The 15000-nt window shown below is 44.0% G+C and overlaps 1 protein-coding gene across 2 annotated transcripts in view; it reads left to right on the top strand.

Moving 5' to 3' along the window:
• tmeff2b (transmembrane protein with EGF-like and two follistatin-like domains 2b) overlaps positions 1 to 8147 on the top strand; it is a 65802-nt gene extending 57655 nt beyond the window's left edge. Inside the window, exons 7-9 of one of the 2 annotated variants that reach the window (XM_048235190.1) lie at positions 1931 to 2039; positions 3648 to 3806; positions 7802 to 8147. In XM_048235190.1, the coding sequence (XP_048091147.1) occupies positions 1931 to 2039; positions 3648 to 3806; positions 7802 to 8036 (503 nt within the window). In that variant the 3' untranslated portion in view covers positions 8037 to 8147. Of the gene's footprint in view, positions 1 to 1930; positions 2040 to 3647; positions 3807 to 7358 lie in introns of both variants that reach the window. The other variant, XM_048235191.1, reaches the window with a different exon arrangement.
• Positions 8148 to 15000: the final 6853 nt, after the last annotated feature.

Below are 15000 nucleotides of genomic sequence, written 5' to 3'. Positions count from 1 at the left end.
GCAATTAATAGTAATAATAATAATTGACATGGACTATGGAGACGTATAGTATACTTAGATTTGGAGTGGGCAGCCTACCTCACAACCATGCCACCCCCCCCCCCACACACACACACACACACACACACACACACACACAGTTACAATCACCTTCACTCTGTGTCACTATCTATCTTTCTCCATCTCTTTTTTTCTCCCCTTCTCCATATCTATTTGTCTCATTCCATCTCTCTCTCTCAATTCAATTTCAATTCAATTCAATGAGCTTTATTGGCATGACTGTAAGTGGTACAATGTTGCCAAAGCAGTAGTTACATCTAACAAATTAGCAATTAATAGTAATAATAATAATTGACATGGACTATGGAGACGTATAGTATACTTAGATTTGGAGTGGGCAGCCTACCTCACAACCATGCCACCCCCCCCACACACACACACACACACACATATCGACGCAGACATGAGTGCAGCTCACTCCATGTAGATTACGATTAAGTTCTATTTTTGTCGGCGCCGCTCAATAGAATCCATTGTTTATCGAATGCTCGTCAGTTCAAAATTTCGACGAATGGCAAGTGATAAAAAGTGTCAGCCCACTCCTGCTCCTATGTGGAGCACTTTACAGTAATGCTGAACTAGCACACTAGTAAGTGTATTCATCATGCACCTTTTATAGACATCTCCCCACAAAGCTGCCAATGCCATTTAGCTGTACTCTCTTCTGAACCGAGTCATAAGAGCTATCTGTGAAATGCTCGTGCGAGATTTACGTCATTTCTAAGTCACTTTTATCATATTCATATCATGTCTGTAGCTAATCAATTCCTTTTAGAAAGTGAGGAGTAATAGTGGCAATCTGAAATGCATGTCATTCTCCATGGAAAAGGTTCTCCATCTCTAATATAATAGCACTTAACACCCGAGAGAGGGAAACCTAATCCTTTTTTCTTGCTGATGAGTTCTATTCATCAAATAAGTGTCCTTTTAGAGAGAGAATAAGAATAAGGCATATCACCATGCCTTTATTTCACCTTAGCATCTAACAAGACGCTATCTATTCTTATTATGCGTGTGTGTGTGTGTGCGTGTGTGTGTGTGTGAGTGTGTATGTGTATGTGTGTTTGTGTGTGTGTATGCGTGTGTGTGCAGTTACTGTATCTCTCCATGTATCTTTTGTTCTAATCCCACCTTCTGAATATGAAATTGCCTCCTTTCATGTTCTCTGCTCTCCTCTTCTCACCTCTGTTGCTTTTCTCCTCTTATCATTTCATCTTCTGTTTCACTCACTTCCTGTCTTTTATTTTCTTCTCTTTACATGTCTTCTCTCACCATTTTTCTGAATCCTTTGTCTTATCTTCACTTCTATTCTCTGGTCTACCTCCATTGTTCTAATCCCTCTATCCATCATCTTTTTTCACACTTTTATCATAATCGCATCCTTTCATCCCTTGTACTTCTTATTCCTTCCTTCCATTCTCTCCTCTTCTCTGCCTCTTCATTTCCCTTATTCTCTATTCTTCCCCTTTTCTCCCCCCTCTTCTCTTCTTTTCTCTGCATCATCCAGTGACTGTTAAACATATGGACATCATGGCGTCATAACGCTTACGTTCTAACACTTACACTGTACAGGACAAACTGAAGCCAGAGCATCAGCCCTCCCCATATACAAACACACACACACACACACACACACACACACACACACACACACACACACACACACTCTGTCACAGACATGCTTGTACCCAAAGCATGCATAGTAAACAGAAAATCTGCCAGGCCGGATCAGAATTGATTATTTACTTGGTAACCTCTACACCACTTCACTTGACACCTGACTGAGCATATGCTGTCCATTGGTCAGTGGTGTCCACTCTCCCCTTCCCCAGTCTCTGACCCTTTGGTCTGTGTGTCCCCACCCATGCAGAGGAGGCCAACGCCAGAGGACTGTCCATCCCCTGCCCGGAACGCTACAATAACTACTGCATCCATGGAGACTGCCAGTACCCAAACAGCCTCTCACCTCCCACCTGCAGGTAAGGAGAGACAGAGTGACCACATGGGGAAAGAGGGAGGGGAGGAGGGAGAGAATCAGACTATTATAGACCCTTTCAAGAGAGTTCCATTATCAGCATCATAGTTGGCCCCACAAGACTTCCTTTTTAACATTCCATATGTTATCTTAATGCAGAGGAAGTAGATTGGGGCCCAAATAGAACGTTCAAGCATTGTTTTTGTTTTTATTGTTGAAAGGGTCTATAATCTCACACATTCCAACTGCTGGATCTTTTTACAGTGACATTGAAAGGACCCATCCTATGTTTTCTGAATTGTCATCAATTTTCTGTCAAGAGTCAAGACCCAGGGCTATAATCTCATTTGTAATCTTTCTCTACATTTTGTACATGCAGTTAGTGTTAGTTTCTTTTTTTCTCTTTTTTCCTGTCATGAGAGGATGTGTTTACACAACTGTGTTTGTTGTCACGGTCTGTGTTTGGGCATTATTCTATTACTTTCACGCCATTTGGATTCAAATTTGAGACCGAAAGTGAGGTGACGCATCTTTGGCAGCTGGTGTATGGGGTTGGTGCTGTGTGTGTGTGTGTGTGTGTGTGTGTCTGTGTGTATGTATGTGTATATACAGTGGTGTGTGTGTGTGTGTGTGTGTGTGTGTGTGTGTGTGTGTGTGTGTGTGTGTACATGCACGTAAAGAGGATAACCCTGCAGGTGTTCTCTCTATTAGTAACCCCCACAGAGCAGTTCTCTGACACAGATTGTAATTAAAGAAGAGGCATATTCCACCCCTCCCTCTCTCTTTCCTCTCACACTCACCATGTTCCCTCCATTCCTCTAGTCTTTGTCATTCACAGTGTTTGAAATGCATCCCTCTATCCTACCCTGTATAAGCCTGTGCCAGCATTGGGCAGTTTTTTTTAGCTTACTTTCCATGAGTCTTAGTCTAAACACACACACATTTGGTGTGATTTGCAGTGCACTGTTGGTAGAATGTCTCCAATTGGAGTGTTTCTAAAACAATATGCTAAAACAGCATGCACTTAAATGCAAAAGCTACCAGACACTCTTTCTCTCTCATACATTGAGAGAGATGGAGGGAAAGAGAGGCAGAGAAAGAAAGAGAAAGAAGGCATTAAACTAATAGAATGAACAGAATGAATAGGAGGGGTGTAGGGTTTGTTGAAGTACAGCGTACGTAAACAGAGCCAGCGAGACAAAGATTTTAAAAGCTCTCTCATTTTATGTTGTCTCTCATGAAGTCGGATTTCCTAGTTACTTCATCCACTTCATAGGTTCACACACACACACACACAGACTTTCACACATTACAGCACATAGCCATTACTCTGACTGCATGATGTCTAGTAGGACATCTGGATAGCAGGACATCTGGATAGTTCACTTGGCTGCTTATTGAACTATACCCACCAAGTCATTATCTTTGTAACTAGTCACCTGTCATGTGTGTAACAAAACCATAAACCAATATGAAATTCAGCATTATTAATATTGTGTCAATTATATATTATTTAAAGTATTATTTAAAAATATATTATTTAAAGACCTGTGTGTGTGTGGGTGTGTGTGTGTGTGTGTGTGTGTGTGTGTGTGTGTGTGTGTGTTCTCAGCTGTCACTCAGGCTTCAGCGGACCACAGTGTGACACTAAAGAGTACAATGTGATGTATGTGGTGCCTGGTTCCGGAAAGGTCCGATATGTTCTCATAGCCTCCATCATCGGAGCCCTGCAGGTGGCCATCATCTGTCTGGTGGTGTTGTGTATTACACGGTGAGTAAAACACACACTCACACATATGCTCACATACACATACACACACACTCACACATATGCTCACATACACACATATGTGAGTCACGTTTAGACATACTCACAATCACACACACACACACACTACTAATACTATTATCACTAATACATGTGCACATGCAGACCACATGTCAGTTGTGGTGTAAGAGTCACCTTGTCAAGCACACCTACACACATGGAAATTGATACCCCACCCCGCATGAACACACAACAGGCTAACAACCATAATCAATCATGGTGTTATCACATGGGGTTATGATACACTGAGGAACTCCAATATATAGTATACAGTTATATTGGAGTGTTCTTTGATCATGTCCAATCAAAACCAGCTTTTGTCCATAATGTCTCTGGGCCTGTGCGTACCCAGAATGCAATCCTGATGGTTTTCTTTTCATTAAATTCAAGTGTATGGTTGCTAACCAGAGACTCCACTTTTAAGGTCCATTTCAACCAGCACCATATATTCCTGTAGTCATGACTGGAGCACAGGACAACTTTTATACAGTGTATCGTGTGTATAGTATAAACTGTATGTGTATTATGTATTTGGACTGTGAGAATGACATACGAAGTGCTCGGGTAGTTCTGCTCAGTTCGGCTCAGTCTCCCAAGCCCCAACCAGTGTGATGGGTTTCCATGGCAACTTCGGCTGTCTCTAGCACTGCAGTGGTCCCCCTCTGCTAATAGTCCTAACCTGCTGAAGAAAGTTATGCGTTTCTTTCCAATTTCTCTGTCGGCCCATCTGGCTTTTTGTTTGTCTGTCTGTCTTATCTATCTATCTATCTATCTGTCTGTCTACCTGCCTGTCTGTCTGTCTGTTTATCTACCTCACTGTCTAGCTGTCTGTCCTTGCTATGACATAATACTGGTATGGAAGATAAATCCTAGACATAGATGTCAACTTTAAAAACATATACACAGAGGTAGGAATATATTTTATATATATAGTTTATATAAAACTATATATATATATATATAGTTTATATAAAACTATATATATATATAGTTTACTATATATATATAGTTTCATATAATTCATTTTTTTTCTTATTTTTTACAATTTTTTTTTTATCTTGTGGTGTCTCACAGTACGTTGAGTACCTCCCACCATGATTGGCCAGATGACTGATCACACTCTCATAGGAATTACACGTGAATGTGAAATAGGCCATCTATTTTCTTTTCACACCCACACACTCACATAAACGCACAGCCATTTACATAATGATTGGCAGGTGGAGAAATGTCATGATTGGAATGAAATGAGTGAGAGACAGAGTAAGGAAGAGGAGAGAAGGCAAGAGTAAATGAGTGACAGAGGGAGAGCGAGAAACAGAGATAGACATGTAGAGAGGTGATGAGAGAGGTAAAGAAAGAAAGATAGAAAGATAATCAAGTCGTCACCACTGTGTACTCAGCACACACACCTGCTCTGACCTTTCGAGAAGACACACACACACACCTTCTTCTGTAAACAGACCCCAATCCCTCTTCCCCAAACATGCACACACACCACAACATTCCCCCAATCCCAAATTCCTCCACCAACACAACTGTCCCCAAACCTTCCTCCACCTCCATTCTGTGAAAGGCTCTTTTTTCAGGATCTTCATCCTCACATTCCCCCCTAATTACAACCCTCTCCCCTCCTCTCCTCTAACATGACACAACCCCCTAATTTCCCCCATTATCTCTACTCTCCCTCCACTCAACACCGCCCCCGCACCCGCCCCTGCACACACACACACACACACATACAAACACACTGTTCGCTGTGCTCTGTACCTGTCAGGTGGAGGCTGGTTCCCCTCTCCTCGCCTTTGCCCGGTGCCGCTCAGTAACAATGCACTCTGGGAATGTTCAGGAGGCAGAGAGACACAGCAGAGCAGCACAGGCGCACATTAACCATGTGTGTGTTTCTAGGAGAAAGTGTGTGTGTGTGTGATAGTGAGGATGTGGGTGACATGTTTGTGTGTGTGTGTGTGTGTGTGTGTGTGTGTTTGTTTGTGGTGCAGGGACCACTGTGTCATTATGGCTTCTTGGCCTGCTGGTGTTTCTAAGATGATTAAAAACTTCCAGGTAGAGGGTTAGTCACACACTCGCATAACCCAATACCCAACAGGCGACACACACTAACAGGCGACACACACAAACTCCATCTCTTAAGTGAGCCCTGCACTCTGACTGGCAGCTTGGATCAAATTAAAGTAAGACCTTTCTGCCCCACAACAAACATGTATCAACACAGACTCCAGTGTGTGTGTGGAGCGAGAGTCAGCTGTGTCATTATGGATGCTTGGCTTGCCCATGTCTCTGAGGATGATAAAAGACACCCAGGAAGAGAGTGTCACATGCTGGGACACTCACACACCTAACCACAAACACACACACACATTCACTCATATAAGCACTCAAACATAAACGCACCTAACTGCCCACTCACCCAGTGGCGCACACACACACTTTCTCTCTCTCTCTCTTTTCCTGGAAGTGAGCACTTGTGTTTTGAGTCCTATTCCGTGATTGGCAGAACAGATCAAATTAAAGCAGGACCTTTCTGCCCCCTAAAAAGGCAAGCATCCCGACAGACCTGCCTGAGTCTGAGTGTCTGTGTGTGTGTGTGTGTGTGTGTGTGTGTGTGTGTGTGTGTGTGTGTGTTTCTGAGCTGCAGGCACAATCTGACCTATGCAAAACATGACATTTAAATAAAGTTGCTAATAGAGAAATAATAAAAATGTGTGAGGAACAGCTGGGCCGAGGATCCATTTCCTCCCTACAGACCTCAGTGTGTGTGTGTACAGTATGTGCGTGTGTTTGTGCAAGAGAAAAGAGAGAGCAAGAGTGAGTGTGTGCGTGTTTGTGTGTCTGTATGTGTGAGTGAGCGAGAGACAGGGAGAGAGAGAGTGCGGGTAGGTGGTGTAAGTGTGGGCTTCAGTGGATAAAAAAGGTACTTTTAATGAGTGTTGTGATTCAAACATTTCCCAGATATCCTCAAGCTATCCTTCACATCTCCGTGCTGAGGAATCCATAGACGGCTCTCTAGTGAATCACCGCTCAGTACCTTTTTGGACTTTTAGATTGTCTCAGGGACCTTGTGCCTCCGCCATCATTTCTGTTTGCCTCTTCAAATTACTGACTGAAATTCAGACTTGGGGAACAAATGCAAAGACGCCAATGGAACGCAAGCCTAAGGGAGACACTCAGAACGGAGGTTTAGGGCACCTGACAGTGCTGTCAAAAAGTGCTATTACTGTATAGCCAAACTGATAGTGATACTGATGCGTCCATGCTTCAATAAAGATGTATCGCAGAGAATTTTCTAAAGGCTGCATTATCTTAAATCGATTTGTTGTTTGATGGGTTATCTGTTTGTTTCTAAGGCCTAGCTTTGCTCGATTGTTAGCCCTTTCTGTCCAAAGTTGTTGTCCAATAAAGTGAGGCAGAGCATTGAATTGTCGCCGAGCTGGATGGTGATTGGCTGTCTCTCTGTGATTGTTGTCGTTATGACAGGAAGTGCCCGCGGACCAACAGGATAGCGCGTCAGAAGCAGAACGTCCCACACTACAACTCAGAAAACACCTTGCGCGCCTCCACTCGACTCATCTGAAACACTCTCTCTCTCACACACACTCACACACATACACTAAGACACAGACACACACACACCACACATCAAAATCACAAATGCACACACATATGTGATAGTGACGTAGGAGTGGTCACACATACACACCCTTACAGAATTATGGGATATAGATTAGAAAGGGGTTGTGACCACAACATCTCAACAAGTTTGAGACTACATGTGACTGGTTGAATGTATCGTCAGTCCCCCATTCCCTTCTTTGTATTGGTGAATCAGAGCGAGATGGAGGCGGGGCTTATGTGTGGTGGTGGTGGGATGGTCTTGCTCTTCGGTCTTAGCCCCTCCCTCCTCTCTTTCTATCCAATAGCAGCACACGTAGGAAGAGGAGGAGGCGAGGTCTGGCCATGCAGCCCACCCCGCTGAACCAATGGGAGGAGGGGGTGAAAGAGACACCCCCAGTCACGCCCGCTGCCCCCACCCCGGGTCAGGACCCCCTGGTCGGACAGTTTTCGGGAGGGGGAGGGGAGGTGGACGAGTCCCACGGACCCCCACGTGTTGCCTTGCATTTGTGGTATACAACACCAATGAAGACTGGAGCCTAAGGATTACACTCTGTTTGATTATGTATCAATATATTTACAGATAGTTTAACATTGTTGTGATGGTTCCTTTCTTTTTTTTTCTGTAAATGTAAATAAATAATTTATATCACATGATGGGTGTCGTCTCTTCAATGAAATGGTTGGACTGGTGTTTCGTTGGGTATTGACAACTGGCAAACAGAAGTTCTGACAGTGATTTACTGTATACAGACCTGATTACACTCAAGAGTATTACTGCTGAATTGCAAATAAAAAAGAATCATAAAGACTGAAAATATATAAAGGCTCTGTTAACTTCCACAAAATACTCCTCTGCTAGTGCAGGAAATCTGTGGGAGAATAATTTGTAGCAGAAAATATTACTCCAGCATGATAAAAAAAATAAACCAGTTTCTCAACATCATAGTTCTGTGAAATTAACTGCTTTCATCTGCACTTGATAGCATCATATGCTAGAGTGCATTTTAAATAGTATAAATTAAGTATAAATTAAGATGTATTAATAAGTATTCATAAATTTGTGTTTATAATTATTAATGTATACCAGGGCTCCGAACCGGTTCAAGGAACAGCGAAAACCAGCGAACGAATTTTACGAATTTTACGAGGAGCGGAAAGCGAAACGAAAACAAAATGGTCTTCAACTGTTCCGGAACAGAAACGTTATTCTGAAATCTACAAAACCGGTTAATAACATTTTTTTTTCGTTCTCTATATATTTTATAAAATTTCACAAAAGCATATCCTAAGTGTTCTACTCGTCTGATTGTAGGCGAACAGCCTAATAATTTGATTTCTGCAGTTTGAAAAAAAAAAAAAACGAATAAATGGACCTTTGGTCCAAATGTGTATTTTGTCTTGCTGTTGTAATGTAACCTATCCGTCTGCCACTTCGGATCTTAGGCCAGCTCGTAGCGTAGGCTACTGAAACTGATTTGGAAATTGTTTGTAGCCTATGCGTAATAGCCTATTTTGCCTGTCCACGCCTTGTCGTTTTAAAGTCAGGATTTGAAATGTTTAAATAGCCTATTCTATGTAGAAGAGTTAAACGGGAAATTTGAGATAGGCCTTGTCAGCAACAGACAGGTTCGTTTATAAACAGGGATGGAGATCTCCTTTGAAGATCTCCATATGGATAAAACTTAGGCTACAACCAGGTAAGGAGTTTAGCACGTATCCAGAAATATTTTTGATAAGAAATTATTTATAGGCATAGGTTAGGCCTACAGTAAGTCTGTAGGCTATGGGATGGATAGCCCATCTGAATGTTTTTGGATGCCGCCTGTGATTTATTATTTTTGGGCATAGCTACGGTATAGGGTAAATCAAGGGGAAATAATGAGAATGTCTATTCTCACAAAAATAGACTTGATAGGCCTGCCAAACACTGCCGGAACTTTAAGAACGAACAATATTTTGCGTTCCGAACCGGTTCAGGACCGATATGTAGGTGGCGGAACGCATGCAAGAACGAAAACGTTAAACATAGGCCTACCTGAACCGTTCGGAACGGAACGTTTGAAAAATAATTTTGTTTTCAAGCCCTGATGTATACTGAGTGTAAGTTAAATATTCATGTACTTTTTCCAGTTTATTTTATTCGATTCTACCCTACGTGATGATCTCCAGAATAGGAATACTACTGAGTGGAGTGACTCAGCTAGGGTCTATAGCCATAAGTCTACCCTTGGCACCGTGACCATCTTGAGCACCCCGTCTCCTGCCAACGCGAACACCCCACCCTGCCCAGCGTCTGGCCTTCCTCCCGTCCCTCTCTAATTATCACCCAGCATCTCGGGCAGCTCCGCACCTGTGAGAGCAGGAAGACTGCCAGCATGGCTGGCTGGCATGCATGCTGAGCCTCATGGGAGTTGTAGGCGGATGGATGGAGCATGACGCCCGGCGGTCGATGCATGCTGCTCCTCGCATTTGTTACCTCCACCAATCGATCGATGGAGCCACACGAGCCGGCTGCTCAGCCAGTGGTGGAGAAAGCAGCAGCAGCAGCAGCAGCAGAGGGCCTGTAGCGCTGGAGTGAGATCCCTGTCCAGGGGGGCACACCAAACACCACAGAGCTGTCAGAGACAATCAGGGGCAACACACACTGTCTGGGATGTGTGTGTGTGTACAACAGAGAGAGAGCACATGTGTGTGTCTGTTTGAGAGTGTGTATACTATAAGCGGGAGCTGGCACCATCCTTCTGTCTGAACTGACAAGGAAGGGAGAAGGTGAATCTGAGCCAACATCTTCAACACTTTACAGAAGGGGTCTGTGTGTGTGTATGTAGTTAAACAATTCTTTATTGCAGTAGAGCGTTTTCATATAAATAAAGATATAACAATATGTGGCCTGAAGAACAATACGACCTTTGCGAGTCTGAGATTTGTATAATGGAACCATGGGAAAGACTGGAATAGCTCCCCTGACTTCAAGCGCCCTCCGAAAATCACAACAAACGCATCGCATCCCTGTGCAAGTAATCTATTAGGATGTGACAAATCGACTCGTTATGTGTGGGAGTTTTCAACAATTGCTTTTTGTAGTCTGAGACACTAGAGATTTACTCTTTGGAGCTTTTCTACATTAGTCAAGCATCTCAACAAAATAATTACAGTCCAGACTAAAGCATGACATTTTCGGAGGTGTTTCCTTGGGCCCTTAGAAACTATAATTGGAATGGATGCCACTTCACTGGGGCTTCACTGTGCTCATATCAGGCCACATTTATCAAAGGAACTGCCTGGAGAGTTCAGTGGAAATAAACGATATGAATATTTTTAAATAATAAAATCAAGACAAAAACAATCAAATATTTAAGTTTGAGGTTGGTCTATAATAACCTATAGAAAATTAATAAACTTTTACACATCATCAGTAGTCTTTCTCTAGACAGCAAATAATACTGCATATTATACTGAATATTTGAACATAGAGCCTATATAAAATATTGCATAACTAGAACTAACATAAATATATAAATGAGAATAAGAGAATTATAGAACATGGCCAAATGTTAAATGTCTGATGTGTATGAATGTGTGCATGTGTGTATGAATGTGTGACTGTGTGTGTCTGTGTGCATGCGTGTATGTGTGTGTGTGTGTGTGTGTGTGTGTGTGTCCATGTGACTGGGCTGCGGTTTCCATATGGGTGTTAGAGATTCAAGCAGAAGCCAGGACTGGCTGAATTATTTACTTTCCTTTGAGCCTCTCCTGCTTGCCCTGCCCTGCCCTCATCTGCTCTGCTCTGCTCTGCGCCTGCCGCCTTTCTGCTTGCTTGCCTCCTTAATGCGCTCCCTCCCTCCCTCCCTCCCTCTCTCATCCTCTCCCAGGACTGCAGGCATCCTCCCGTGATGCCGGCCGGCCGGCTGGCCTGCCGGAGCCGCGGCTCTTCCCAGCACTGGTGCCTCCTGCACTGCTGTTGATGTGATCTCTGAGGGCCAGCGCCCGAGCCTGTGCCCAAACCCGGGCCAGCAGTGGAGCTCGTTTGGGGCCTCCCCCGACATGTCAAGTTTTGGCATGGCGAGAATGCAGTCCGGCACTGCCAGCCTACATCCAGCAAAGTGAGTTTGTGAAAGCCGTGTGGTGGCAACACAAGGCGACGGATAATTAGTGCTGAACGGCATGTCTTCTGGACTGGTGCGTTACAAATAAATGCTCCTCACCACACGGGGGCAGTAGAGGTCTTCAGACAAGTGAAGTCAACGTTGTCATGAATTGTATGGGCTGGGCCAAGGTCCCTTTAGGAGGCCAAACTTTCTGTCTTCATGGGACATACAGCTGCAATGTTCCATATTAGAACCCGCACCACATGGTATTCAGGATAAGAACATTTCATGGCATCTCCCCATGTCTGTACAGCCAAATGTATTGTTAATGTCAGAAATATATGTAGCCTAACCAAAGGAGGTTGCAGATGCATATGACCAAGAAAGCTATATGCATAAGGGAATCATAGAACTTTATTTGTGGATTAACAGATGCAGGTAGTTATATGAGCATGCATACACACAAATCCAACAACACTCAACATAGTGTCCAACAACACACCCTCACACACACACACACACACACAGCCTAGGCACATCAAGGAAACTCTGAATCTTTAAGCTACCAAGAACCTCTCAAACAGCCATGGACAATGACGGTGGACATGTGCTTTTTGAATGGGTATCTCTGTGGCAGCATGCTGTTGGCATCATAATCCTTCTGTCAGCTCAGCTCACCCAGATGTTTATCCCATGTAAACATCACTTCCTGGAGTCCGTGGCACTCTGCATGCTGGGTAACTGAATCATGCCAAGTGCCACACCAGACCACTCCAGATGGCGGCAGCACAGCTCTTATCCGGATCCGGTCAGAATCTGGCCCTGGTCTGGCTCACACCCGGCAGCAGGAAGGTGTCCTGTTCAAGCTCCCACGCGCCAAATGACGTCCGTGATGAGAATTCCAGCGGAATTCCAGAGGGGTCGTCAGGATGGGAGTTCCCAGACGAAGCTGAGCTGAGAACGTCGGAGCACTTCCCGCCTCGTTTGGCGTTCCGCCTGTGGAATGCCGGCGTTTGTTATGATTCCGCTCCTTCGTCGTTGCTATAGCACTGTGGGATTTTGTGGAACAGCAGGAGGGGAATGTTGAGGATGAATTAGAGACGACCAATGACCACCATGCTGAAACCATCATCCTTTAATTACCCTCTCTTCTCCTCTGATTCAACATCTACATTATATTCACATTTAGTCATATGGCAGACGCTTTCATCAAAAAACACTAAGCCTGCATGCTAGATACGATGCAAGCCAATAGCAGATCCAGGGAAAAAATAATTGAAAGCAAAGTGGCGGTACATAAAGACACTTCATTTCACAGAACAGGAGGTGCCAGACAACAACAAAAAACTTTTTAGCAGCTTTGCATACAAGCATCTCCCAAATGAATGCACATAAATGTAAACACAGTCTGCAAACCATGTGGAGTTGTTTTGTGGGAACATATGGGAACATCGAAAACCTTTAAACAAATCCAACAGAGCTGCCTGCGCTCTAAAATCACAGTTCTGGACAGCAGCAGTGGCAGAGTGGGGACAGATAGAAAACTGGGATGAATCCTTAACATCAGAAAGGGCTTGGGTTGCCATACAGCATGAATAATTACACTTATACATATCAAAACACATCTAACCTATGAAGGCTAAGGCCTGGAGAGTGTTGGAATCCAACCCTGACATGTATAAAAAAAAAACCCTGAGAGTCACAGATGACGTAAGAACTTAAAGCACCCACTATATGGCGTAACCCTTCTTACTGAGGCCCTCCTGACACAAGCAAGTACGGTGTGTGCCAAGGGGAGGGGGTTGAATTTACCCTTGGGGATCAATAAAGTATCTATCTATCTATCTATCTATCTATCTATCTATCTATCTATCTATCTATCTATCTAGTGTGGGGAGTGGGGTGCAGGGGATCCCCCCTTGGAAATGTTCCAGGAGACTACTCCTGTCAAGTGGTGTCGGTCAGGCATCTCTCTTGCTGGTGTTCGCTTTCATGCATACACACACACACACACACACACACACACACACACACACACGTTCACATACCTGCCTGGTGGTGTCGGTCAGGGATCTCTCTTCCTGGTGTTCCCCTCTTGACACACACACACAGAGAGAGAGAGAGAGAGAGAAAGAGAGAGAGAGAGAAACACACATGGCCATACACACATTCTCACAAACATACACAGAGTCACACACATACAAACCTGTCTAGTGGTGTCGGTCGGCGATCTCTCTTCCTAGTGTTCCTCCTCCAGGGTAAACAGCTTCTCTCTCAGCACCCATGCCTCTGAGAGAGAGCACAGGACAGAGAGGAGAGGAGGAGAAGAGAAGAGAAGAGAGGAGACACACACACACACACACAAAACAAAAATACAAACCCTAACTGAAAACACAGCAGGTACTGTATCAGTCAACCTCAATCCATTTGTGTGGTAAGAGGAGAGATGAGATCAAAAGAGGGGAGGAGAGCAGAACATACATCAGAAGAGGAGAAGAGAAGAGATATGACTTCAGGGAGAGTGGAGGAAAAGAAACAGAGAAAGCAGGAGTGTAGAGGGGAAGAAGAAGAGATGAGAAAAGAGCTGAGCATGAGAGAAAAGAGAAGAGCAAAGAAGAGAAGAGCAAAGCAGAGAAGAGAAGAGCAAAGCAGAGAAGAGAAGAGAAGAGCAAAGGGCAACTAAGTCAGAAGAAGAACTTTCAGGGGAGAGTCAGAGTGAATTATTTATTGTCGCAATGCAAACAGAGAAGAGAGGGGGATAGAGAATCATTAGAGAAAGAGAGAGAGGGAGGGAGAGAGAGAGAGGGATTGAGAGAGAAGAGGGGGATGGAGAATCAGTAGAGAAAGAGAAAGAGAGAGAGGGAGACTTATTATTTATGATGTATCAATAATGCAGGGCAGTTTCATCCTCTGCCTCACCTGCACTAAAGGACACACGGACATCAAGGAAATACCACCAGGCCAGGCCAGGACAGAGAGAGAGAGAGAGAGAGTGAACTGATTATCTAATTTATTCCTATAGTATAACCCAAACGTGTAATATGTTGAGGGACACACACACACATACACACACACAAACAAACACACACACACACACACAAATACACACAAATACACACAAACACACACACACACACAAACAAATACACCTGCACACACACACACACACACATTGCTGTATGGAGGGATCTCTCTCTCCTTCTCTCTCTTTCTCTCTCTGTCCCTCTCTCTCTCTCTCTCTCCCCCCTCTCTTTCTCTCTCTCTCTTTCTCTCTCTCTCTCCTTCTCTCTCTCCCTCCCTCTCTCTCAGTCTGTGCTGGCGTGATGCCAGTCCCTACAGATCTGGGCTTCTTCCTGCTTAAGGCAGTGCTTTATGCTGATGGCTGTGTTTGCGTAATTAAATGGAAACGTCTGCCC

The sequence above is a fragment of the Alosa alosa genome, chromosome 23, assembly GCF_017589495.1.
Source record: "Alosa alosa isolate M-15738 ecotype Scorff River chromosome 23, AALO_Geno_1.1, whole genome shotgun sequence".
NCBI classification, from domain to species: domain Eukaryota; kingdom Metazoa; phylum Chordata; class Actinopteri; order Clupeiformes; family Clupeidae; genus Alosa; species Alosa alosa.
Note: the sequence above shows the minus strand (reverse complement) of the source record. Positions and strands in the feature narration are given on the sequence as shown.